Source organism: Eumetopias jubatus, unplaced genomic scaffold (genome assembly GCF_037043125.1).
Source record: "Eumetopias jubatus isolate StellerSeaLion01/CBP00866 unplaced genomic scaffold, mEumJub1_p1.0 scaffold_17, whole genome shotgun sequence".
NCBI lineage: Eukaryota > Metazoa > Chordata > Mammalia > Carnivora > Otariidae > Eumetopias > Eumetopias jubatus.
The window spans coordinates 72,904,016-72,931,966 of NW_028274823.1; the positions used below are offsets into that span (position 1 = coordinate 72,904,016).

The 27,951-nt window shown below is 42.3% G+C and overlaps 1 protein-coding gene across 1 annotated transcript in view; it reads left to right on the forward strand.

Annotated features, from left to right (window-relative positions):
* The window catches only part of DISC1 (DISC1 scaffold protein), a 397,155-nt gene that overhangs the window by 350,288 nt on the left and 18,916 nt on the right, over positions 1 to 27,951 (forward strand). Inside the window, exons 11-12 of the mRNA XM_088020224.1 lie at positions 8,299 to 8,575; positions 23,828 to 23,945. Coding sequence (XP_087876350.1) covers positions 8,299 to 8,575; positions 23,828 to 23,945 — 395 coding nt within the window. The remainder of the gene's footprint in view (positions 1 to 8,298; positions 8,576 to 23,827; positions 23,946 to 27,951) is intronic.

Consider the following 27,951-nt stretch of genomic DNA (forward strand, 5'->3'; position numbering starts at 1 on the left):
CTTTCTGATCTATGCTGCTTTTAGCGTCTTTCTTTGCTTAGAGGACCCCTTTCAAAATTTCTTGTAGGGCTGGTTTCGTGTTTGCAAATTCCTTTAGTTTTTGTTTGTCCTGGAAGCTTTTTATCTCTCCTTCTATTTTCAATGAAGGCTAGCTGGATATAGTATTCCTGGCTGCATATTTTTCTCGTTTAGTTCTCTGAAGATATCTTGCCAGTCCTTTCTGGCCTGCCAGGTCTCTGTGGATAGGTCTGTTGCCAGTCTAATGTTTCTACCATTGTAGGTTATATATCTCTTCCCCCGAACTGCTTTCAGGATTTTCTCTTTGTCTCTGAGATTCGTAAGTTTTACTATTAGATGTCGGGGTGTTGACCTATTTTTATTGATTCTGAGGGGGGTTCTCTGTGCCTCCTGGATTTCGATGCCTGTTTCCTTCCCCACATTAGGGAAGTTTTCTGCTATAATTTGCTTCAATGTACCTTCTGTCCCTCTCTCTCTTTCTTCTTCTTCTGGGATCCCAAGTATTCTAATGTTGTTTCGTCTTATCGTATCGCTTATCTCTCGAATTCTGCCCTGGTGATCCTGTAGTTGTTTCTCTCTCTTTTTCTCAGCCTCTTTATTTTCCATCATTTGGTCTTCAATTTCGCTGATTCTCTCTTCTGCCTCATTTATCCTAGCAGTTAGTGCCCCCATTTTTGATTGCACCTCCTGAATAGCCTTTTTGTTTTCGACTTGGTTCTAGTCTCCTGCCTGATCACATTCTCTGACTTTTTTTCTTTTATTAGTTCTTTTATTTCTCCAGAAAATGTTTCTCTAATAACTTTCATGCTTTTTTCAAGCCTAGCTAGTATCTTAAAAGTCATGATTCTGAACTCTAGGTCTGACATCGTACTAATGTCTGTATTGAGTACGTCCCTGGCAGACGGTACTACCTCTTGTTCTTTTTGCTGAGGTGATTTTTTTCGTCTTGTCATTTTGTCCAGAGGAGAACAGATGAATGAGAGAACAAAATGCTAACAGGTTAACAACGTCCCCAGCAAATATACTCTATACAAATCAGAAAAGACCTGAAACCAGGGGAAAAGAAAGAGAAAGAAAGAAAAAAGAAAGAGAAGAAAAAAGAAAGAGAAAGAAAACAATAAAAACAAACAAAAACCGAACAAAACCAAAAAAACAGAATATGATCAAATGTGATCAGGCTAGTGCATAGATCAGTGCCACACACTAGATTTTGGGCGTATTTTGGTCTGTTAGAAAAAAGTGCCTCCTTAAATTTTAAAGGAAGAAAGACTTATATATGTACAAAATAAGGGTTGATACAATGAAGGGATGGAAGATGACTGTAAAGATGAAAATTATAAAAGATTTTATAAAAGGAATTGATAAGAAGTTTTTTGAAAAAAGAAAGAAGAACATTTAAAAAAAAAAGAAAAAAAAGTCAGAGAATGTGATCAGGCAGGAGACTAGAACAAAGCCATACACTAGTGATTTAGGGTATATTTTGATCCATTAGAAGAGACTGTATCTCAGAATTTTAAGGAGAGAACAACTTATATATATATATATGTGCCAAAAGTAAGGGTAACTATAATGAAGGGATAAAGTATGACTCTAAAAATGAAAAATAAAAAAAATTTTTTTAAAAAAAGGATTGATGAGATGTTGGTTAAAAAGGGAAAAAGTGAAATTCAACAAAAAAAAACCAGCTAAAAAAATATTAACTTTGAAAAAGTAATGAATCATGGTAAAAAAGCCATGAATTCTATATGCAGTATTCCCCTAGCACTGGAGTTCTCCCGTTCTCCTTGATCAGTAAACTTGGTCTTGGCTTGCTGGCTGTTCGTGCTGATCTTCTGGGGGAGGGGCCTGTTGCCGTGGTTCCCAAATGTCTTTGCCGGAGGCGCAATTGCCCTGCTCTTGTCAGTCTGGGCTAAGAAAGCTGCTCGGGTTTGCTCTCGGGAGCTTTTGTTCCCTGGAAGCTCTCATACAGCTTTGGAGGACCAGGGTGAAAATGGTGGCCTCCCAATCTCCACCTGGAGGAGCCGAGAACTCGGGGCCCTGCTCCTCAGTGCGCCCCCAGAGAAAAGCAGTCACTCCCGTGTCCCCGGTCTCCGGCCGCACTCCGTGCTCACCTGGCCTGTGATCGAGCGTTTCTATCTCTGGCACCCGACCCCGTGTGGAGTCTCCAAACCCAGCAGATCCCTGTGGTGCGCTCCCGCGCCGCTCCTCCCGGGGGAGGAAGGGGAGTCTCCCCAGCTCTGCCGCTTGTTGGGTCCCTGCTGGAGGAGCAGTGGCCCGACTGGGCTGCGGATCACAGTTTATGGCAACCCTGAGCTGAGAGCCCGCGCCTCGGCTCCATCTCTGCAGCCGGCTTCCCCTGCTCCGATCCCTGGGAGCTCTGCCGCACTCAGGCACCCCTGGTCTTTCTGTGACCCCGAGGGTCCTGAGACCACACTGTCCCGCGAGGGTTCCACCCTCACTTTAGCCACTGCAGCGACGTCCCTCAGCGGAGCCGACTTCTAAAAGGTCCGATTTTGTGCTCCGCGGCTCTAGCACTTGCCAGAAGCCTCCGATGGAGGCCCCCTCCCCCGGCATCTATCCTCCCGAATATCGCCTCGGATTCACTTCTCCGCACGTCCTACCTTCCAGTAAGTGGTCGCTTCTCTGTTCAGAGAGTTGTTGCTACTCTCTTCTTCGGTCTCCTGTTGAGTTCGTAGGTGTTCTGAATAGTTTGATCCATATTCAGCTGAATTCCTGAGACCAGACGAAATCCAGGTCTCCTACTCCTCCGCCGTCTTGCTCCGCCCCTATAAAGTTTATTCTTGACCATTATGCAATACAGTTAGATATCAACCTAACAGAAAGGGAGCTGGAAAAAAATCTCTTCTCTCTAGAAATTGAAAAAGCATACTATTAAATGGTCATTGAATTTAAAATGAATCATGAGGAAAGACAATGAAAGCACTAAATGTAAAGTTTGTGGGACAATAATGTAAATTCTAGAAGTAAATCTGGTGCAAATACAGGAAAATATTAAAAATCAAGTAGATTGACGTAGGTATAGAAATGTTTGTTAAATTATTTCCCATATTTCTCTGCATATTTAAAATATTTAATAACTTTAAAATTTAAACCTATATTAGGCATAGTTAAAGTATGACTCAGACAAAAATTTAGAGCTTCAAATATATTTATTAGAAAATTAAAATGGCAAGAGAGGAAAATAAAAAATAAAAGGAAACAAACAAGCTAAGCTTGAACAAAGGAAGCTAATAAAAAGATAATAAATTCAGGGGCGCCTGGGTGGCTCAGTCATTGGGCGTCTGCCTTCTGCTCAGGTCATGATCCCAGAGTCCTGGGATCAAGCCCCGCATCAGGCTCCCTGCTCCGTGGGAAGCCTGCTTCTCCCTCTCCCACTCCCCCTGCTTGTGCTCCCTCTCTTGCTGTATCTCTCTGTCAAATAAATAAATAAAATCTTTAAAAAAAAGATAATAAATCCAAAGAAATGAGAAAAAGGAAATAGATAAGATCAGAAATCAAGGAAATAGAGAACAAAAATCAATATTGGAAGATTAACAAAGCAAAAGCAGTTCTTTGAGAAGATTAATAAGATAGCAAACCTCTGATAAGACTGAACAAGATAAATCAAGAAGAGTAAATACATAAAACACAATGAAGTGTAAATACATAAAATACAATGAAAAGGAGAATTGCCTTTACACACAAACACAAGTTGCTTTAAAAATCATTTTAAAAATTAGGAACAAACATTATAATGCATAGGAAATCCATTAGAAAGTGGGTTGATGTCTATTAAGGAGATAATGGGTTAAATTGGACCCACGAAGAAATAAAAAATTTAAGTAGAGTATAAAAATATAGATATTGAAGTAGTAATAAAAATACGTCCTTCAATAAAAGCCTTAGAAAAAAGCATGAGGGACTCAAGAAATAGAAAGGGATATGAAAGGACAATTCACAGGAAACCATCTGAGTGGCTATGAACCGATCCTAGTGGAAAGTTGCAACTTTAAATAAGATGCCACTTTACACCTGTGAGACTGACTACAATGAGGAAGCTGGAAAATGAGTCTAACATGCTTCACTAAGGACTGTCGCTTCTGGTGTGGACAAGACTCCAGTCCAGCTCTCTTGCTCTGGAACATGGCTCAGAAAATCTGTCTTCCCTTTTATTATTTTAGATAGTCATATAACACTAACCAGAAAGCACACACATCATGAATGTATGCTTGAATTTTCACGAAATGAACACTCTTACATAAATCACCACCATTGAGAAATAAACCACTTCCAGGACACTAGCAGCCTTCCTTGTGCCTCTCCCTGTCATCATCCCCCTTCTCCGCAAAGTATCCACTGTCCTGATTTCTAACACCATGGGTTAGTTTTGCATATGTTCAAATACAAAATAGATGGAGTCGTAGTGCCTCCTCTTTGCCCAGCCTTATGTTTATGAGATTATCATACTTTTGCAGGTGGTAGTAAATTATTCACCTTCTTCTTTGCAGTACAATATTCCCATAAATGCATGCTACACAATTTATCCATTCTTCTCTTCATGGATGTTTGTTTCCCTTCTGGGTTTTGGCCGTTACAAATAATGCTGTACGATCATATATACAGTTGATCTTCATTATTCATGAATTCTGTGAATTTGCCTGCTCACTAAAGTTTATTTGGAACCCTGAAATCAATACCTACAGAGCTTTCACTGTCATTCATACACATGCAGTGGTGAAAAATTTGAGTCATTTGATGTGCATGATCTCAGCAGAGGTCAAGCAAGGCAATGCTCTGCCTTGTTCCAGTTTTCATATTACAAACAGGTGTCATTTTCATGGTCCACTTAGTGTCATGTTTTTTAGATTTTTGTACTTTTTCTTGGTGATTTCACTACTTAAAATGATGCCCAAGCTTAGTGATGGTGAGATGTCTAGTTCTTCCATGGGCAAGAAGGCTGTGATGTAGAAAATAATGTATTGTCAGGCATGAGTTATAGTGCTGTTGGACATGAGTTCAGCATTAGTGAATCAACAATATACTCTAAATAAGGTGTCTTCAAACAAACGTACATAACAAAGTTATATACCGATTGCTTGATGAAAATATTGTGACCTGAGGCTGGCAGGAACTTAACCCTAGGTTTCCCTGGGGAGCAACTGTTCAGTACTGGCTGGTTCAGTGCTCATGGTGACTTTATAGAACATAACCACTATGAATATGAGAATTGACAGTATATGCATTTCATTGTGTATGTACCTAAGAGTCACATTGCTAGGTCTTAATGATTGACATATGTTCAATATTAGTACATCCATCAAAGAGAGTTCAAAGACCTTGCATTCATGTTCAATCCCACCGTCAGTGTATGAGAATAGTAATAGCTCGGTATCTTTTCTGACACTTGGTATTGTCAGACTTCCAAATGTTAGCTGTCTTGTTGATGTGTAGTACATCACACTGTGGTTTAATATGCATTTTCCTGATGATTAATGGTGTTGAGCATCCTTTCACATTGGCCACTGAGATGCCCTCTTTTGTGAAGTGCCTCTTCAGGTCTTTGCCCTTTTCAAAAAGTGAGTTGTCTAAATACACAGAGGTCCTCAAGACCCATGGACTTCTGGTCTGAGCCCAATAAAATTGAGGCTACAGAAACAGGCCGAAAAGAATGTGGAGAAGAAAACTGACAAAAAGTGAGTTGTCTGTCTCTTTCTTATTGACTGGTAGGAGTCCTGTTATATTCTCAAATCAGTCCTTTGTTGGTTAAGTGTATTACAGATAATTTCTCCCACTCTGTGGCTTATAATTTCATTCTCTCAATGGTGTTTTTTGACAAATATATAAGTTCATGATATAACATAAGTCAAACTTATCATTTGCTTTCTTTATGGCTTGTCCTTTTTATATCTCGTTTAAAAGATCTTTGCTTACTATGAAGTCGTAAAGATATTATCCGGGCACCTGGGTGGCTCAGTCGTTTAGTGTCTGCCTTCGGCTCAGGTCATGATCTCAGGGTCCTGGGATTGAGCCCCGCATGGGCTCTCTGCTCCGCGGAAAGTCTGCTTCTCCTTCTCCCACTCCCCCTGCTTGTGTTCCTTCTCTCGCTGTGTCTCTCTCTGTCAAATAAATAAATAAAATAAAATAAAAAAATAAAGATATTATCCTACATTATCTTCTAGAAGTTTTAATGTTTTAACTCTCACATTTTGATCTACAATCTACATGAAATTGATGTTTGTATCATGTGAGCCAATAATCAGGATTTGATTTTTTTTCCTATAGTCATATTCAGTTGACATAAATACAATATGTTGAAAAGACTGCTTTTACCACTAAAGACAATTATTGTCTTTAATAATGTTTTCATAATATATCATTCTTACACTTTTACTTGTGATCTCTTTGTATCCTTATGTTTAATATATGCCTTTTGTAGGCAACATATAATTAGATTTTGATTTTTTTATTCTAGTCTAAAATCTTTGCCTTTTAAATACAATATTTAACTACTTATATTTAATGTAAATCTTAATATATTTGGGCATAAATGTTTCTACTTTTCCCATTTTCCCCATCTGTACCATGTTCATCCCTGTCTCCTTTATTGCTTTCCTTAAAGCAATACTTAAACAATTAAGTATGTTTAATTTTTAAAATGTTCCCTCATAGTAGCTTGTCAGTTATATGTTCTTTTAACCTCTTTGTTTTACAGATACCATAGAGTATTGCATATGAATCTTTGACTTTTTAAAGTCTGATATAAATGAGCACTCTTTTGCTTTGTGGACAACACAAGGACCCTCCTTCCCTCTGTGCTGGTTGTCATGTATTTTATTTTGACTATATTTTAGACTACAAAAGAAATTACTGCTGTTTTTTACATCCACATTTACTTAGATTTATCCACATATTTACTCTTCCCATTGTTTTTCATTTCTTTATGCATGTCCTTGTTTTCAGCTGGGATCATTTTCCTTTTTTCTGGATGTGTTGCCGCGGAAGTCTTTCAGTTCTTACTGATCTGCAAATATCTTTATTTTACTTTTATTTTTGAAGGAAATTGAAAATGACTGTATAATTTATAGATTGACAGTTATTTTCTTACAGCATTTTGAAGATGCCGTTTTATTGTCTCTTGGCTTCTGCCATTTCTGTCACCCATATTATTGTTCCTCTGAAGTTAATGCCTTTTTTTTAATCTGGCTGCTTTTAAGAATTTTATTCCATCTTTGGTGTTCAGCAGTTTCACTATGATGAACCCAGGTGCATTTCTGTTTTTTCCTTTGATTTTTTCCTGTTTTAAGATTGTAGTGTTTTCTGAATGTGTAGTTTGATGTCCCTTGTCAATATTTTAACATCCTTAGCTCCTATCTCAATAATGTTGCTTTTGCCTCATTCTTTTTCCTTCTGAGTTCATCATTTATAGACACAGGCTTTAATGATGATTAATATGTTTAAGTAGCTAGAGGGCATAATGGATAATTTATTTTAGCAGAGAACTGAAATGTAGAAAAGAAATGAAATAAAAATTATAGAACTGAAAAGTAAAGTAATTAAGCTTGAGAACACAATAGATAAATTGGAGAGCAGATTAGACATAGTAGAAGGAAGGGTTGTTAAGAGGAAGATAGGAGTCTAGAAAATATCCAGCCTGAACCTGAGTGGAGTGGTGAAAAATGTATTATTTTCCTATAAAATCCCAGATTTTTGCCTTTTCATGAAAAATCAAAACTTTAGTTGGCCTGAGGTGATGAAGGGCTTCTTCCTACTAGCCAGAGTCCCTTCCGCTCTATTGCTTTCTGCCACTGAAGCTGCTTATCTTTTGCTATGGTTTATATTACCCATGCACTACTTCACTCAGTTATATTACCTGTGTGAATGGGCATGGCGGGGGAGGGACAGTCTAGGCATATGAAATAGCACATGAAAAAGCATTTAGCTGGGAGAGGTGGACAAGTCTGGGGGCTCAAAGGAAGCCAGCAGGGCAGGAGCAAGGACTGTGTTGTACTGGACTACTGAGTCTGGAAAAATACACCAGATCTTGGATGTCCTTGCAGAACCAGCAGCTAAGAAGGACCGGTGGTTATTTCACTGTTACTTGATGATATACAGATTTGGCCCCTCTTTACCTTCTGGTTGAAGCAGTCCACCAGTAAATGAAATTAAGTTGTTAATTGTAAGATGACTAGCTAACTTTTAGCCAGGTAGATAAGCTATTGACTTGGTAGGATGAATCATCACTGAACAAATCTTCCTGCCTTTGTTTCCCCTCTGTTTCAGTTGCAAGTGTCCACTGCTTGGAAAAGTGTGGGGAGCTGACTTGGAAGCTTGTCGGTTGCTTGTCCAAAGCCTACAGCTCCAGGAGTCCAGGGGCACACTGTTTGCAGAAGATGAGAGGCAGACAGATGACTTCGTAGGAGCCATCTGTCCAACCACTCCTGCCATCTCCCCCAAGCTCCACTCTGAAGTTGAGAAGAAGACCCCTTTGCAGGCCTTCGAGGACTGGAAGGCTCACCTGAGCCCATCTCCGTACTTTGCTGGCCGCGAGCAGAAAGAGGTCTGTCCATCCCTATAGCCTCAGCAGGGGCCCTCCTCAGAGGGGTACTTTGGGGCCACACTCCATCCAGATGCGAACAGTAAATATTGAGAGGGTGACCCGTCGAACCATAAAAACTTAAAAGTTTTAATAACCCTGGAATATGATTACAAAATAATGTAGAATTTTTGTGGAAGTTTACAATATAGAAGAGCAAAAAGAATCATTTTTGGCATATTTAGTTCTATGTTCTAAGTTAATGGCTAGAGTTAGAATATAAATCTGATATGTAATTAATATATATACCATATACCATATATGTTATATATAACATATCATTATTGCATATACTATTATATGTGTCACATGTAATAGTTAATTATATATTTAGAATCTATATATCATCATTTATTAGAATATCTATCTATATATTATTTATTAGAATCAAACATTCAACTATATGTGTATATCACTTTGTTTTGACCCAAACAAGGTCATAATGGATATTTGTAATACATTCTTTTCGTTTTTTTAAAAAAAAAACCCTGATCCTTGGCTTATGAGATATTTATCATTTAATTATATATTTATCATACATATAATTAAGATGTGGATTTATTTAACATTGTACTCCAAGGCTGGCCTAGATTAACAGAGTTCCCATCCCCCCTCCCCCTCCCCCCCCTTACTCCTGTCTTTCTTCCTTCTCCCCTCTGCTTCTCTCCCTGGTCCATCTCTCCCCAGTCTCCCTCACTTTCCCCTCCAAACCTAATAAGACAACTTTCAGTGAAAGTTCTCTAGGCAACTTTTTTTTCCCCCCAATTTTAGTACCACACCAGGAGGCTTTGGAGCTCTTTTTCTGACCAGGTACTCAGGTGTTCTGAATTAAAAGGCCACAAAATCCTGCTGAGGCTGGAGGAACATGTCATTTCATGTTCACGGCTCACGTTTGACATTAGATGTGCCCCCTCCCTGGGCCTTTGCCACAAAGTGCCCCCCCCCACTCCGCCCCCAGGCAGGCCTGCCCATCCTATCTGTAGGACCAGACACTCACCAACAACCTGGGCTACAGTCACTGCCTTCTGGACTATTTGGAACATTGATACTTGATCCCATATTTGAATTGAATAACCTTATGAGAAAGAAGGCTGTTGTCACTCTCTGGAATCCTGCTGGCCTCATAAACTAGGCTCTAAATTGAGCTATAGATGATCTCAACTCCTTTGTTAGCCGAGGTGCTGCAGGTGGTCACCGGCGCTGTAGGTGGAGTTGAAAACTCGCCACCTGTTGCAGTTGGCTGGCAGGAAAGAAGATTCTGGTGGGGAGGGAAGTGCCACTTAAGCAAGGGGGTCATAGCTCTGGGCTGAAGATACTGTGGGCCCTGGGTGTGAGGCTTTGAGGGTAGGGTTGGCTGTCCACAGTGGGCTCCCAGGAGCTCAGTCCCGGGACAGGCAGGAGCCAAGTCAGATATGTGATGGGGTCTGCTGGGACATGGGACTCCTCTGGAGGTCAGGACTGATTCAGCAAATTCCACCTGTTAGAGGAGTCTCTCTCCGTCCCTTCCTCCCTTCTCTGCCCATGTGTCCCTCCAGGCTCTCTGGAGGATGACATTCCCACATATAGGAGGATTATTCTTCTTCCATAAGATGATGAGTACCTGCCAATCTGACTTTAGGAAAACAGAGCTATGAAGTAGGAAATGCAAAGTCCAGGATGAATAGCGTAGAACCTTATCATAGAAAGATACTTGAAGTTTCTGGTGAAGGAGGAGGCCCAGACTGTAACCCTGGAGAGTGGAAGAGCCACAGTGACTGCTTCTCTGAGCTCCGGGACCTCCCCGCCCCCAACTCCCACGGCCTCACCACCTACTCAAATGCTGAGGATTTCCCACAATTTGTTGCTGCTTCCTTCAGGGTGGGGGAGCCAGAGGGTGCTTTGAAGCTTTTGCTAGCTCTCTGTGCTGTCTTCCTGTCCTGTGCCGGGCGTCAGCCCACTTACTGTTCCTGCATTACTTTTCTGGGTTTCTATTCACAAAGAAGGGTGGTCACCCTTTGAATTCATCAGTGGCAGAAATGTTAAGATGGCAGATACCATCTAGAAAGGGCAAAATTATGGGAGCAGAAAACAGATCAGTTGTTGCCAAGAACTGGGGTGAAGGGGAGAGATTGTTCACAAAGAGCAACATGAAGGAATTTGGGGGTGCGTGTGATAGAACGATTCCGTGTCTTGATTGCGGTGGTAGTTACATCTCTGTGTGCATATGTCTATAACCTTACACCAGGGTGAATTGTATTTATTACTTTACAGAGGTGACTAAAATTTTTAAAAATAACATCCGCCTATTTAAGAGCGAGGCCATAGATGTTGGGACCCATGGTACTTGGCTCAGGGCTATCCGAAGGCAGTTTGGTGTGGCAAACGGAGCTTGAGGCTCAGATCCTAGTTAGGCCAACTGCAGGCTGCATTCACTCATCTGCTAAACACCCCCCCACCTGCACTCCCCAAATGAAGACAATAAAAACTATCTCATGAGGTTGTAAGGATTTAAATAAAATAATGCATTTAAAAAAGTGAATTAGAGGTTTAAGAAAATACATAGTAGAGGCTTGAAAAAATGGGTTTGTTTTTTTTGGAGGGGAGGTGTTATCACTCTTTTTGGCAATCACAAGTATCTCTAAGACCTTTTAAAAAGAATATGCCTGGCTTTCCTTATCAAGAAGCAGAAGCCAGCAATGAATTAGTGGGAGATAATTCCAGACAAGAAAGGTTTAATAAAGGAAGAATCTTGTTTGTATTTAGATGGAGGATTTTCGACGACCAAAGTCTCTGAGAAAGGATAATCAAGGGTTTCATTAAGAAGGTGTTTTCGTTTTGCTGCCTCGGTCCGCTAGGGAGTTCTTGAAGTCTGGGTACCTGTGTGTTTATCCTGTGCCTGAAGCGGCTATTTGTTTTGCAGCTGGGAGTTGGTTTTGCTTTGGAACTCCCTGCCGGGTCTGGACATCCCACCCTGGTTTCTGTATTGAAGCGTGACGGCCCGAAGGCAGGCAGTTTCTTTGTAACCCAAATCTTCCATGAAAAATTGCTGACTTCTCACGGAGGTCCGCGGGGAGACGGCTTCTCTGAGCCTTCCCTGGGTGCGTAAGTGGCCCACGTGGTGCCGTGCATTTCGGCGGTGCATCCTTGTTCAGAGTGTTTGGTCATTAATTAAAGCTTTCACCCTGTGGCTGGTCCCCCTGGGCTGCCCCGCACAGTGCCCCCATTTTACAGCTGGGCCCATGAAGGCAGAGTCATTTGCTTGGGGCTTTGCTGCAGAGGAAGTCCGCAACAGGGCTAAGGGGCCAGTTTCAGCAGGCGCTTCCTCGGATTGTAAGAACACCCTGCTTTCTCTGGTTACTGCTCGCCCACAAGCCTTTCCGCGGACTCTGGAAACAATCAGCTGCTGTTGGCCCTGGTTTACAGACGGTGCAGAAATTGCACGGGGGCCAGACAGGAGCTGGGGAAATCAGTGAGCCAGCTTCCTCCGCTGTGAAGTTGCTCTTTTGTACTCGCTGTTCTGGCCCTAATACCTGCGTAATTCTCTCCTTCCTGTCTGCAGTCTGTCCTGCTGGGGTGCTTTCTGTTTTTACTACAAAGTGGGCTCCCCTCCCGCGGAGTTCCCTGGACAGGATCACTCTCCCCTAACTCCAGCTGCTTCCTTTCCAAGCCAGTAGCTGCCACCAAAGAGGCTTAAAAAGGCCAAAAAAAAAAAGGGCCAGCGCTCTGAGCGATCTCGTGCAGCACTGGAAAAGCCAGTGTGCTGTCTGCCGTGAAAGAAATTCGCAAGAAGACACGACCAGACGGTGCAGCTTTGTTCTAGGATACAGGTCTCTCTAAAACCCAGTTCCTGGGGCGCCTGGGTGGCTTAGTCATTAAACGTCTGCCTTTGGCTCACGTCATGATCCCAGCGTGATCCCCAGGCATCAGGCTCCTTCTCCTACTCCCCCTGCTTGTGTTCCCTGTCTCACTGTCTCTCTCTGTCAAATAAATAAATTACATATATATATATATGTGTGTATATATATATATATATATATTAAAAAACCCAGTTCCTTTTCGCAGGGCGCATCTTGCATAAACCTCAGCAGTGATGCGATGCATCACCTGCAATTTCCACTGTGGGTTTCTTGAAAGTGGACCGGAAATGCAAACAGCACTGGCAAAAACAATCCTCGGTGTCCTTTCTTCCCTTTTTTAAAGATTTTTCAACTTGGTGTATATGGAGCAGGGAGTCTCTTCCTTGCGAATGTTTCATGGCTTTCCATCGCATTTGTCGTTAGAATTTCAGGTACAACCGGCACACATAGGATTAGAAACAAGCACAACTCAACCAGTAGGCACAGCCCAACCAATAGGAGCAGGAGCGCGCAGGCTCCCCGGGGCTCCGCCCTGGCCCTGGCCCCCCAGGGGGAGAGAGGCCACAGAGCCACGGGGCAAGCTGGAAGGTAGGAAGCAGAGGGGTTTCTGTCATCAATTAGCTGGCTTCTGCTGCTTCTCTCAGTTAATTAACATTGTCAGCTTGTCAGCCTCCTTCACCTGCCCAAGAAAAGGAAGTGGACTCCATGACCCTCCCATCGGCCTGCTTTCCCTCCTTTTTGAGAATTATGGAGCCACTTTCTGTGCTCCAGGGGCCTAACTGTGGCATTTTTTTCATTAATTAAACATAGGTCAGTGCTTCAGAGGAAACCGGCCTTGGGGCTCTTGGAGACTCTTTCACCTTGTAAATTCCTTGTCATTCACGGATGAACACAGGGATCAATAGAAAATTGTCACCGCCTAGCTGGCAAGGAGTGACCTATGGCATAAGGAAGCTTATCTGATGGCTATGCAGTTGCGTCTTCCGAGCAGCCGAGAGATATTTATTTATTTATTTATTTATTTATTTATTTATTTAAGATTTTATTTATTTGACCCAGAGACACAGCAAGAGAGGGAGCACAAGCAGGGGGATTGGGAGAGAGAGAAGCAGGCTTCCCGCAGAGCAGGGAGCCCGATGCGGGGCTCAATCCCAGGACCTTGAGATCATGACCTGGGCTGAAGGAAGGTGCTTAATGACTGAGCCACCCAGGCGCTCCTAGCTGAGAGATTTTTAAAAACCAGAGTTTCACATTTCTGGAAAATGAATGCTCTGCCCCCTTGTCCTACCTGGGCTGCATCTGATGCTCTCACCTGTTGGGGGCTGGGACAGTTAGAGTCAAGAACTTCCTTGTACCCCACAAGCTGGCTGGCAGAACCTCCTGCCCATTTTAGTTTGAGCAGGTGGAAAGCCTGGATCTGCTTAGAGTGTAAAGCATGCTGTCCTTGTAAAGGGTAACAATCCAGAACCAGGACGAAACCCTGGCATTTAAAAACAATAATTCTAGTAGTCTCATAGTTGCATAGTTTACAAAAAATATTTAGAAATGCAAAAATTTTTCATCTAAAATGAACAGATAAAAGTTGGCATTTGATTCTGTTCTCTTGGTTTCCTCTTTACTGTTTGTGGTTCAGCATTTCTTGGCAACACACAGCTTGCAGAGCACATTCTCCTTATGTGGAATCCCCCCAACTGTGTTGCATTCTCATTTTTCTTTTGACAAAAGGGTCTTAGGATCTGACTCACTATCCCCCAAATCTGAATGCTTATGTTAAATAGAGCTTATTTAAGTACCTGCTGGTAGTATGACTATTATTTACACATAGATTTTTCCTCAAAGTTTCCAATAGAGTTTGGCCGTATTCGACTTTGATGTTCAACTGATGTGTACCGGAAGGAAAACAATCCAAGATCTCTTGAATGATCGTGTAATATAAAATAGAGCTTTTCAAAGATTGCCCTTCATATAAACTGGAAACCATAGGCCAATTAGCCTATACAAATCATCAGCCACTTCTTTCTTTTATCAGTGTTTTGTTGTTGTTAAGTGGTTCTGTGTAGAACTTGTTTCTCAGCACCTCCTCTGTAATAAGTGGGCAGATACTTGAAGACAATTTATTGCTCACTCTGACCGAAAGACATCTAAATATTTCAAATGCTTTCCTTAACACTCACAACATCTGGATGCTTTTAAAAGAAATACCCACTTACTCAGGGTGTAGCCATATAACTTGGGTATTTGGATGAATACTTGTATTATATGGAGTAGTAAAGATATGCCTTTAGTGTCTTAATTCGTGCCTCTCTGCTCATTGACATTAATGACTATAGAATGAATGTTTATGAGGAAAGACAAGTGCTTATGAAGTCTATTTCAGATAGATGTGCAAGATATCATTTGTGGTGTGGATAAGAGTTTGTCATAGGTAAATATTCTTTATGTAGACAATAAAAGGAAAAGGAAAAGAAAACCATATAGCATTCTGGGAATGTATTTGCCAAGCAGATATTTTGGAAAACAGCCCAAAGGAACATATTTAAGACTGTGATTTTAATACCAAACTAAGGAAATGCTTTAATGCATCAGCTAAGTTCATGGTTGGTGGTAATCACATCTGGTTTACCTCAAGCTGTAGGAGTGGGAATGAAACTTAACAGCGGAACAAACATCATGAGACTCAAGTCACATTTCTTTTGTAGGTATGCATATGTGCAGTGCAGGGTTAAAATTTAAAGAAAAATGTAAATACTGCCATGGCTCAAGTAATCTGTAAACGCAGATGGCTTGCCAACTATAAGGGAAGACTGCTCTGTCACCTGTCCTTTCTTTATTATGTAGCTTGTGAGTTTTACTGCAGGAATTAAATATTTTTCATGGATAGGCAGCTATTGCTGATGCCTTAACATGACCAAGGAAAACAGGGATCTAAGTAAGCTAATTGAGTTACAGCAAGGACTAGGGTCTCCACGGTGGGAGCTGCTTTCCTTCACCACCGATCCCATTCCCCAGCAAGGGGCAAAGCAGTTGATGACTTTAAAGTATATATATAGCGCCCAGCGCAATGACATTTCCCACCTGAAATCTAGACCTAAAAAGTCCTTGTTGATTGTATCGGGTTAATTTTTAAATCGTAGCTATTATTCTTCCTTCAGTTATGAGGTTTTCACATTTCAGACATCATACTGCCCCCCTCGTTGGAACTCTTTTTGACAGCATTAAAAAAAAAAAATCAACTATTTAAATTTCCCGATCCACTCACTCAACCCAAGGTGTAGCCCATCTGCTCACATTTGTGGCGGATCACCAGTGACAACCAATATTTCTGGAAGTGTATGCTCTGTTAGGTGTGAGAGCCTTTATAAATAAAGTTGGCAGTGTTATCTGCTAACTGGCAATTTAACCTAAACGGCTTTCTGTTCCACATGCATTTTCTATTCAGAATAAAAATAATCAATAGGATTTCCTGATCACTCTGGGTGATTGGGTAGCCTTAGGGATATTGTTACCAGATACTTGCTTATTTTGAAACAATTACTTGATGTAATATATTCCCTACCCTTTGGGTATGGGCTCTAGTTTTAAAACGTTAAATGTTGATATTCTCCAAGTGTCACAAGCAAGGACCTAACATTGTTTATGGGAAATATCACTAAGGAAAAAAGTCCTTGGAGACCCTGGCCACGGATCGCATGACGGGTTGTCACCAGACTCTGATGTTTAGGCATCTGTTTGGGCGAGCCACTGAATGCCTTTTTGGATCTGAGTATAAACTTTTGTCAATAAATGTTGCTGCACGTCATTTCAATGGGAAAATCCTGCCCCACAAAGGAAATCCTCTTTTCTGTTTTAAATCATGCTTCCTGAGTTTGGTGAGTAGGACACATATTTGACATCAGCTCTGATTCAACCCAGCTGAAAATTTCTGCACAAACATTCAAGTCTACAGGTTTTGATCATGGGGTGAATTAGGCAAATTACATTTGAAATACCGCCTGGCTGAGTTGGTGTTCCCAAATCATACCCATGTGGAGGGACGGTAGGGAAGATGTGGGGCTTTTTCTGAGGCCAGTGAAAGATGCGTTTGTATGGAAATGCTGTGGTGGGCACACGGGACTGGCTCACAGCCCTGGATCCCTCCTTCCTGGCCCTTCATACTTCGGCTAGATGATGCCATGGGTAATGCAACCTGAGAAACAGCATAGCTTCCTCAAGGGCATTAGTCACTGGGCTAGAAGAATGGCAGGATGGCATTACACCACCTCCTGGTAGGGGAGACAGGTAGGTATGTGCCCAGTGAAGAAGGACGGAGCTTGAGCCCTAATTGAGCACGGGGGTATAGGAGATTCAGGAATCCAGAAGCATTCCTGGAAGAAGTGGAATCTGCGGGGTTTTGAAGAGAGAGATGGTATTAGCCAGGCGGAGAAGGGGAAATGCTCAGCCATGGGGCCATTTACCTGCATTCTGACCCAGAGGGAAAATACGCCTAGGGCTAAATGAGGGGATGGAGGTACAGAAAGAAAAAGTCTTGATTTGAATTGCTGAAGAGACTGCCTGATGGGACAAATTACTGGAGAGTTTTCAAAGCCACTTTGAAATGCCAAACAACCTGTACTTTATCTGTTCAGAATTGCAAATCCTACAAAATTCCATTTCAGTTAGGAATACCCGTGACTTTGTAGTGGGGTGATATTTTTATTATCAGGTATCAGTCATATGGCCATGTGGGGTTTTTGGTTTTTTGGTTTTTTTTTTTTTTTGCCATAATTAATTTAATAATAAAAATGGAAGCAAATGTTACAGATTTCAAACCAAGAGGAGCCCAGTGCCTGAAGAGTTCAGTTTGGAATTTGCCAAGGTGATCAAAGAGATGAGAGATCAAGGCTCTCCCATTCTTATTCAGAAAGGAGATACTCACTTCCTTCCCCTGTGACCATCTGCTTTCCTCTGCTTCCAGCCTTATGTTTTATGGACATGTGGATCAAAAGTCCCAAGCTCACCACAGCAGCTGGGTTGTCCTGGTGCCCATCACTACCACCTCCAGTTGATACGTATCTATCTGAATCCTGGAGGATGCACCCCTTGATGACGTGGAGCCCTCCAGGAATCAGAGTGGATTTCACAGAGTCCAAGCGTGGAAGGGAGGAGAGGTGATATCTTCAGGCATCGTTCACTTCTCTGATTTCTTTCTGTCATCATTTTGTAGCGCCCCTCACTCCCACCCTGGGCCAGCCCCACAAAAATCCCTTTCTGTGTTTTGCCTCCGTGTGGGTAAGTCAGATCCGGAGGGAAGAGCCCTCTAGATATGGGAGACTCATGTTGTAGACCCCAACCCACCACTTTCTCAGTGTGTGACCTTCAGCAAGACACGGGACTCTTTGGGATGCTTTCTGTGTATATAAAAGGAAGAATTGAACTAGATCATTCCTAAGCCCCCTGCCAGCTCCAATTCTCTCTGTTTCTAGGCATTAAGATCCTCAGGGAAGGGTTCATGACATCCTTAGTGGCCCTCACTGAGGTGGCCCTTTATAAAGGCTTGCATTTGATGTCCTGGGAAACAAGGTGGGTGTTGGTTAAGGGGCTTCATTTTCACGCAGTTACATCCCAAGCTGGGGACTCCTGAACAGTGTAGCTGATTTACAGTTTACTTAACCAGAAATGCCAGAGCTGCCAAAGCTTTTATGGAAGGACAACTTCTTTGAAAGAAGTTTCCTTTCTTTTAAGACAAACAAGCAAAAAAAAAAAAAAAACACTTTAATAGCTCCTATTTCCTTTACTTGTTTTTAGCTTTGCATCAAGGCTTAGACAGATAAAATGAATAAAATCAGAAATTGGGGGATAGTTGGCGGTCAAGTCCCCCGCTCTCTTGCCAGGGCATCTCTGCTGAGGAAAGCCTAAAACCCGCTGGCTTAAAAGAACACACTCGGGAAAGGTGTTCTCAAAGCAAGAGAGAAAGCACGCTTGATGCCCCCGAAAGAGACGCTTGCCATCCTATGTGACTGGAGCCAACGCACACTCATGTTCGCAGGAGGACATAACCATTTACATAGTGCAACAATATTGTCCTTTATTCCATGCAGTGAGTGTGCCCCCAGGCCAGTGTGAGATACCAACACAGAAACCCACTGGTCTGTTACTTCTGCCTCTTGTGGCAGAAGCACCTTGCTGTGTTGAGTGTCTACTAAAGAGTCATTTCTCCCAAAGGTAGAAGGAGGTGGGGTCCTGTTGGTCTTACTGCAAGTAGATATATTGCTCAGAATATGTGTCTGCACTGTTTCATAGCCCTGCCTGCACATTTGACCAGGAGCCAGGGATCTGGTGGCAGGGGCAGCTCATCAAAATCTTCTTGCATGCCTCAGCTCAGAGCCACAGTTCCCCGCACGCCTGGGACCTTCCCATCTGCGACAAGCCTGGGCATTAGCATGTTGTTGAGCTTCAAGATCTAGTCAGTCTTGGGGTGGCTCTTTAGTTAGAAATCAGTGAGAGTAGCCAGGAACCAGCGAGAGCGCACTCTCCTACTAGCGTGCTGCAACAGTCCTCTCTATCCAGGCAGCGCGCTTCCTACTAGCGTGCTGCAACAGTCCTCTCTATCCAGGCAGCGCGCTTCCTACTAGCGTTCTGCAACAGTCCTCTCTATCCACACAGGATCCTGTGTAGGGTATGACCTGTCTAGCCCGCTGTGCTAGCTACTATAACTGCATGACAAATCATCCCAACTTAGTGATTTAGAACAACCATTTACAATATGCATGGATCTATGGGTCAGGAATTCGAATGGGGCACTGCAGGAAAGGCTGTCTCTGCCCCACGCTGTTTGACTATCAGGTAGATGACTCGAACGTGGAGCTTGGAATCATCTGAAGACTTAGTCCCGTCCATGTCTGGCTGTCAGCAGGGGCCTTAGCTGGGGCTCTCAACCAGATACCCACACGTGGCTTGTCGTGGGCTCTGGGCTTCCTCACAACATGGAGGCCAGGTTCAAGGGCAAGTGATCTGAGAAGACATATCATCTATTATGAGAGTCAGGCATGTCACCTTTGCCATGTTCTGTTCATTGAAAAGAATCCTTCAATTCTCAACCAGCCCAGCCAGGTTCAAGGGGGAGGAGTAATAAAGAGCAGAGGGGCAAGTTTCTGGAAGGCTGTATGGCTGGGGCTACATGTACACTCTGCCATACCTGGGCATAGCATGGAAAAGACAAAAGTTCTGCCTAGTCCCTCAAGTTTAAGGTTAACAGGCAGGACCTCTGCAACTGTGTTCACTTTATACCCATGACTCTGGTCCCACCTTGGTCTCTGTGGTCGGGTAGGATTCCTTTGGACAGAGCAGAATTTTTCACCAGGTTGGTAGAAATACATAGATCTGCCCTTCATCAGCTGTCACTGCTCAGGTGAGGTCTTAAATAAGTTCTCTTTCCAAGATTCCATAAACTCCTCAAGTAATGCCCAACTGGGTCACAGACAGGACCAGGAGTTCAGGAGCAGAGTCTGTTGGGCCACCAAGTCGTGGTCTGTGCAGGAGCCTCGTAGAGATTCTATGACTTAGGGAAACAGCCTGGTGTCAGAGGGCCAGTCAGGTCTTCCGTTAGTGATCATAGAACCATAAGTTCTTTGAGTTTCTTTTTGCCTCTTTATGTCTTTTTAATCTATGAACTTGCTTTTCAAAATATTCAGGTGTATTTCTTCCATACTATTCCGTTATGGCTTGAATCAGTGTCCTCGGTAACTTTTTTCTTTCTTATATTTTAGAGAGGTGGAAAATACAAGAAAGTACGGAGAAGAAAATAAAAATCTTCTATAACACCACCCTTCAAAATAATAATTGTCAATATTTTAGTGCTTTTTCCATTGTATATTGCCTCATCATTAAATATTCCTGTCTTAAAGATGATTTTAATGGCTAAATATGAATGAAATATACCAGAATTTATTTTAACCACCCCTTTTATTATTGAACATTTTATTTATTCTTTCCCATGCTTTTCGTGCAATTACTTTTGCATTATTAAAATATATTTTATTTAACATAGGTAACATTTTCTATACTTGTTTAAAAGGTTTAATAAAAATTATTTAAATCTAAATAAAATTTATTTCTTTGTGATAGATTCCAGGAAATGAAATTAATAGATCACAGGCTATGAACAATTTAAAGTTTTTGCTCCATAGTCTGAAATCGTTTTCCCGATTCACGCAATCAATATCTATCTGTACATAATATAAAAGGCAAATAGGTGGGGCTTATCTGTTTGGGGGGACAAATGTAAAACCATATATATTTTTTTAAAGATTTTATTTATCTGACAGAGAGAGACACAGCGTGAGAGGGAACACAAGGGGGAGTGGGAAAGGGAGAAGCAGGCTTCCCGCAGAGCAGGGAGCCCGATGCGGGGCTCGATCCCAGGACCCTGGGATCATGACCTGAGCCGAAGGCAGACACTTAGCAACTGAGCCACCCAGGCGCCCCTGTAAAGCCATATTTTAAATGAATTTAATTCAGCTTTGATTTCTATTTGTTTTAGCCTGAAGGTGAGGATTAAGTCATTTGCCTCTATCTTAAGTGCTTTCAATTCCTTGGTTCTGCGTTCTGAGCCTGTGTTTTTCCTCTCTTCAAGTGTATTTTCAGTCATGTGCATGCCCCCCCCACCCCCCAACACGATGCTTTTCTCCTTCGTGTATGACTCAGAGTCTCATGGCCGCCAATCATTTGCTTCCAGATGCTCTTTATCGCGACTCATTTATTTCACGCATGACAGTGGCATTGCTTATTGCCCACTGTCTCCACTTCCGTGTGATTTGTCTGCCCTGTAATTCTGCATCTTTGAATGAGAATGTGATTACTTTTAGGATCAGTGAAATAAGGATGCATATGTGATTTTTATATATTCACCAGCTTCTCATCATCACTGCCGTGGTCAATGACTGGCAAACCATCATGAGTGCTTCACAGACCTTCTCATTTGTGTCCATTTGTCCTTGAAATGATTTGATGTTATCACTAGATTTTTTCTTCTGTCTATACATTTACTTGCAATACAAAAGGCTTCTCCAATATTTGCAATAGTTATTTATAGTTCCCCTTAGCCCTGTTCTATTCTAATATAGTTGACCAACTGGGATATAAACTCAAAAGCATTCTGGAGTTAATATAATGAATATTAAGTTACATATCTGGATTTAATGATTATTCATGGCCTCCAATTATAATGTTACATAACTCGTGATCTCTAAGGCCTTTTTAACAGTAAATATCACCACACCTGGGCATTTCATTGTTATTGTTGGGTATTAATTGTAGCTTTTGTAGTAACCCTACAGTTTAATCTAAATATATATCTTAATTCTTTCCCTTATGCAAAATTCTTTTTAGTATACCTTTGAAGACTTTCACTCCGGGTTGAGAAAATATTACTTTTACATTGGTTAAATTGTATGTATGTATGCATGTATGTATGTATTTATTTTTATTTTTAATTTTTTGGGGTTAGATTTTAATGACTTGCTTTTTGGTGCTTTTTATCTGTCTATTTATTATGGTTTTTTACTGAAATATAATTGACGTAGAACAGGGTGTAAGTTTAAGATGTATAACATGGGGCGCCTGGGTGGCTCGGTCAGTTAAGTGTTGGACTCTTGGTTTCGGCTCAGGTCATGATCTCGGATGTGAGATCGAGCCCTGTATTGGGCTCCGTGCTGGGAGTGGAGCCTGCTTAAGATTCTCTCTCTCCCCCTCCCTCTGCGTACCCCCAACCTGTACTCCTGTGCATGCACACATTCTGTCTCTCTCTCTCTCAAGAAAAAGAAAAAAGAAAAAAAGAAAAAAAAAGATGTACAATTTGTTGACTTGGGACATTTTATACATGGTAATATGATTACCACCCTAGTGTTAGCTAACACCTCTATCACATTACATAAGTATCATTTCTTTGTTGTGGTGAGAACCTTTCACATCTAGTCTGTTAGTATTTTCAAAGTTTATACTATAGTATTGTTGACTGTATCACTGTGCTGTGTATCAGATAACCAGGACTTAATTCATCTTCTAGGTGCAAGTCTGTCCCTTTTAACAACATCTCCCCACCCCCACACCCCAGGCCCTGGTAACCACCATTCTACACTCTGTTTCTACAAATTCAGCTTTTATAGAATCCACACAGAAGTGGTATCATGCAATATTTGTCTTTCTCTGTCTGGCTTATCTCACTAAGCATAATGCTGCTTTTTTCCTTTCCCTTTGTTCTAAAATTCTATTTCCCTTCCTCATTTTTTTTGACCTTGTTTATTCTTTTCTTTTCCAAGTCCAGTTATTGCGCTTGAAGGTGTGGAATGAATGGATAGCCCGTGCATGTAGAGGTTTTACCTTCACTCGTGAGAACCTAACGCATATAAGAATGGCTGGAAGAATAGTGTGACCGGAGGCAATAGGGCCATCCAGTTGGCCAAAATTAGATTGTGTGTAAGAGGGAGCACAACTGGTGTGAGCCCTGTGGCCGGTTGTGAAGGAGCCGAGTTTGGACTCTGCTCTGTGGTGGTGGTTTTGTGCTGGAAAGTGAGATAGAGAGGACACGTCCAGGGTTCATGTGTGGGATATAAGTTTGAAGGGGAAGCCTCTGAGAAGGAAGAGCTCTAAGACTCAGATGTCCACTCATGGAACCAATGACTACCCCATGCCTGCCATCTGTCAGGGCCTCTGGACCCCACAGTAAGCAGGCCACCATCCACCTTGCTCTTATGGGGCCTATCATTCAGCGGGCCTGCTCTTCTGGGGCTTCTGCCCTGGTGAGAGGGAGAGCAGATTAACACTTGGGTTGGTGGCAGCGGCTGCTAATATATATAATACACACCTCATGGCATTTAAAGTCTTAATTTTCTAACTTTCAGACACTGTGACTAGTGTGTGAAGACATGTCCAGTGCCCTATTGGGTTCCTGTGCCCTTAAAGGAATAGCTCTGTTCTTATAGGTGCAGCTGGGTTGCTCCTCTGACTCACCCCAGCCCGACTTTGGTTCGAATTCCTGTTACATTGTGAGTCTGCCCACGGATGCAGCTGGGAGACTCAGGCTTCCCCTTTGATAATTCGATGTTAGGAATTGACATCCTGGAAAGAGCACTTTGAAATGACCGGAGAAGGGAGGTCACTTGCGGAGCTTATCATTCGGTAATAACCTGGAACTGGTTCATATCTTCTCAAGAATGACCTCCATGGAAGACCAAGGTTCTGGCATGATTCTCCTGGCATGCAGAAGCTTGGTGGTGGGGCGGGGGGGGGGGGGGCTCTGCTGGGAAATCTTCCCTCTGGGTACCACTGGGTAAAGTACAGATGTTCTCATGGTCCTGAAAAAGTCAATAGCTTACAAGTGATCTTTTTCTTTTTCTCTGGCCAGGAATCTTGCATCCTTTCTGCAGAACTTGGAGAAAAATGTGAAGCCATAGACAAGAAGTTATTGTACTTAGAAGATCAGCTTCACACGGCAATCTATAGCCATGATGAAGATCTCATTCATATCCTTTTAATCTTGCAGATTAAGCACCTGCTAGTTGTTTTGTAAGAGCAAGTCTTCAAAAAATACTCAATTTTTCCATGCCCTAGCAGATGGAAACAAATAGATACTGCTGTTATTTATAGCAGAGCGCAACTTTGATCTCTGAGATTATCCTATATGCAGTGTTTTCTCTCTAGCTTTTGGTAAGTAATTCAGCATTTTTTATTATTAAGCCTGACCACTAAAAATTAACCATGAAGTTCAGACATGCAGAGAAGGCCAAAACAAAATGCAATTTTCGGGGGTCATGAAGCTGGGTTTGTGGGGCACAAATGGTTGTGGTTCTGATCGGCTCAGTTTTTCTAGGGGCTTCTCTATATTTTCTTTACCATACAATTCTGCCCTGGAATGAGCAGTGGAGTATCATAACTAATAGGACTTTAGGTCGTTCCTTTTCAATTTCTTCTTGCACAAGACTCCATATACTTGATGTCCCATCTGCAGATGCCTTCCTCAACATTAGCTGTCACTGAGCAAGAAGGCATAAGAACTTGTTAGCTTTGGTATCCGTGCATATCCCGTGCAGATCTGTGGGTGTACTCAGTTCTGGTTAGTTCTTTCGAGGGCAAATGGATGGATGTGCACATAGATGAGGGTTTATGCAGCCCCATCTCGTGTCTTTTCAATTATGCAATCAGAAGTGGACACATCTCTAGATAAAAACACTTCTTCGTTCATTCATCTTTTCTATTCAGTAGTATGACTCTTACAAATGAGCTTGTGGGAAATGTAGCTATTTTGGTCTTTGCTTTTCATTGCTGTCTTACTTTTCAGAATTCTGCTTCTTTTTATACTTTATCTTGAGTGACTGTGTGTGTGTGTTTGTGTGTGTGTAAGCAGCTTTGAATGGCCAAGGACTAATCTTAATCACAGGTATTCGGATCCACAGTAATTTAATGATGGATTCAGCACTGTTTCCTTCCTCATTATAACCTTAAATCTTAGACCTTTGTTATTAAACTTAGCAGGGAATTTCTTCAGCTTAATCAACAATTACTTTCACGTTGCTCAAGGTAGTTTTTTTTTTAAATTTTATTTTATTATGTTAATCACCATACAGTACATCATTAGTTTTTGATGTAGTGTTCCATGATTCATTGTTTGCTTATAACACCCAGTGCTCCATTCAATACGTGCCCTCTTTAATACCCATCACCAGGCTAACCCATCCCCCCACCCCCCTCCCCTCTAGAACCCCCGTTTGTTTCTCAGAGTCCATAGTCTCTCATGGTTTGTCTCCCCTTCCAATTTCCCCCCCCTTCATTTTTCCCTTCCTACTATCTTTTTTTTTAAACATATAATGTATTATTTGTTTCAGAGGTACAGGTCTGTGATTCAACAGTCTTGCACAATTCACAGCGTTCACCATAGCACATACCCTCCCCAATGTCTATCACCCAGCCACCCCATCCCTCCCACCCCCACCACTCCAGCAACCCTCAGTTTGTTTTCTGAGATTAAAAATTCCTCATATCAGTGAGATCATATGACACATGTCTTTCTCTGATTGACTTATTTCGCTCAGCATAATACCTTCTAGTTCCATCCATGACATTGCAAATGGCAAGATTTTGGTTTTTTTTATGGCTGCATAATATTCCATTGTGTATATATACCACATCTTCTTTATCCATTCATCTGTCGATGGACATCTTGGCTCTTTCCACAGTTTGGCTATTGTGGACATTGCTGCTATAAACATTGGGGTGCACGTACCCCTTCGGATCCCTACATTTGTATCTTTGGGGTAAATACCCAGTAGTGCAATTGCTGGATCATATGGTAGCTCTATTTTCAACTTTTTGAGGAACCTCCATACTGTTTTCCAGAGTGGCTGCACCCGCTTGCATTCCCATGAAGGTAGATTTTTAAAAGCAGACATTTTGTTCTTCATAATTTCCTGCCCCTTACAAAACTGGTGTTTAAACTATTGCTACAAAGTTGGCCAAAGAAACAGCAGAAGTGTTCTTGGTTTGCATTTTTGTTTATTCCATGTTCGTGGATCACCTGGATTTGAGGACTTATAAGGGGACATGGGCTCCAGCAAACGGGCAAGTGACTATCTGTGCCTGGGCATCTGGGAGCGATGGAATGCAGAGAGCCAATGCATCCGAGAGGTTCCCGGCCCCCAACCCAGCAGGTGGGAGCTTTCCCCAGTGGGATGTTCCTCAGGCTTACAGTGGAGTCAGGTAGCAATTCTGAGGGCTGGGGGCGGGGTCTGTGCTGGTCTCCAGACCTAAATTTTCTAAATTTTATAGTCAAGTTTGGTTCTAGGGAATTGGGTTTTCCCAGTAGGGATGAGTGGCAGGGGAGGAGGCTGAGAGGGGGCAGACCTGTGTGTAGATAAGCCCCTTTTAGTGGCCCCACAGCCAGTCCATGATTCAGGAGCAGCAGGACCATGGACAATTGATAAAGGCTCTTCATGCTTCAGCCTCCTCATCTGCAACAGTGGACGGTAACATGTGTCTCTAAGGTTTTCATGAGGGGTACATGAGGCTGTATTCGGGAAAATTCTTTAACATGCTTGTACATGGTAGGTGCTAGGTTTTAGGTAGAAATTACATTCTCCAAGTCCATTTGCCTCAACACTTTCAGTATTTGTGTCAAAAGCTCCAGTCACATCCTATTTATATGTAAGAGGTTTCAAGACAGGTTTATTCAATTATTTTGTAATAGATGCTTGAATGAGTCAGTCTGTAACCACACAGTGGCCTATATAAAAAGTCATTTAAGTCTACCAAACAGCTATAGGTAGATGGGGATTATTCTTTCTACTTGGTAGTTGAGAAAACCAAAATTAGGTGAATGCTCCAGGGTCATTTCTAATGAGCAGCAAGCTCTGTGGTCCTTGTTGGCCCCATTGGGAGGTAGCTCTGCCTACAAGTAAATGGATAGGCCCATTGTGTGGAATATACAGTTACTCTAAAAATTTTAAGCTATAATGAAAGTAGCTTATTGAAATTCTGTTTTTGAGAATTTGTCTGATCCTTGCTGAGATAAGTGGAGACATACTGGGGGTATGTCAGACTGGGGTTGGAAAACACTGTTTAGGTACGGAAGACACGCTCCTCCCCTCCAAGCAAATCTGCACTGCAATGTGGATTTCAACCCAAACTTTCCTCCGAATCCCAGGCTTTGTTCTGTGTCCCCAGTTGAGAGCAAAGATACAGAAGCTAATCTTTGAGCTCCTACAAAACAGCACTTAGATTTGAGGGGAACGTGGCACCCTAAGATAGAAAGACATATTTACAAGGCTCTGCAGAGGCTCCCTCCCTGCACAAACCAAAGCCCTCGTTCCAAATTAGAGCTTATCTAGAGCTTCAAAGAGGCTGCTGAATCCTCCAGCCAAACTCTGACTGGTTTGTGTTTCCATTCTTGATCAAAGATACAAAGCTGTGTATGGTTGAAAGAAACAGCTTGCTGTCAACAACAGGAAAGAATTACACAGTGAGTGTCATATTTTTGTTTGATTCCATTAAGCACTCTACCAGAGCCTACTGTGCCTATGATGTAGCATGAGCGTGAGTCCACCATGAACGTCCATGTCCAGAAGATTCAAGCCTTGGCAGCTATGGATGCTAATGCTTTGTGTGGAAGGCACCGCGCTTCTGCGTAAGCCATGCATGTGAGAAAGGGTTGCTAGCGAAGTGTCAGCGACGGGTGGACCACTCATCGACAGTGGAGATGAGCTTCCAAACAGATCCTCTGGGCAACCTGACTTGATACCGGGGCTACAGGCAGCCTGCGGAGAGTGTCCTGCTTTTTACAAAGAAGACACTGGATTGACAGATCCAAGAAGGGAGAGAAAATAGCCCATGTCTCTTCATCATCCTGACAGACTCACTAAATTACAGGTAGCATGACCAAAGGATGACACAAACCCATCAGCTGCTGTGGTGGTTTCCATTAATTGGAAATGCCGGCCACCTCAGAGAGGTGACTCGTGTCTCCTGTCTGAGGAGAGG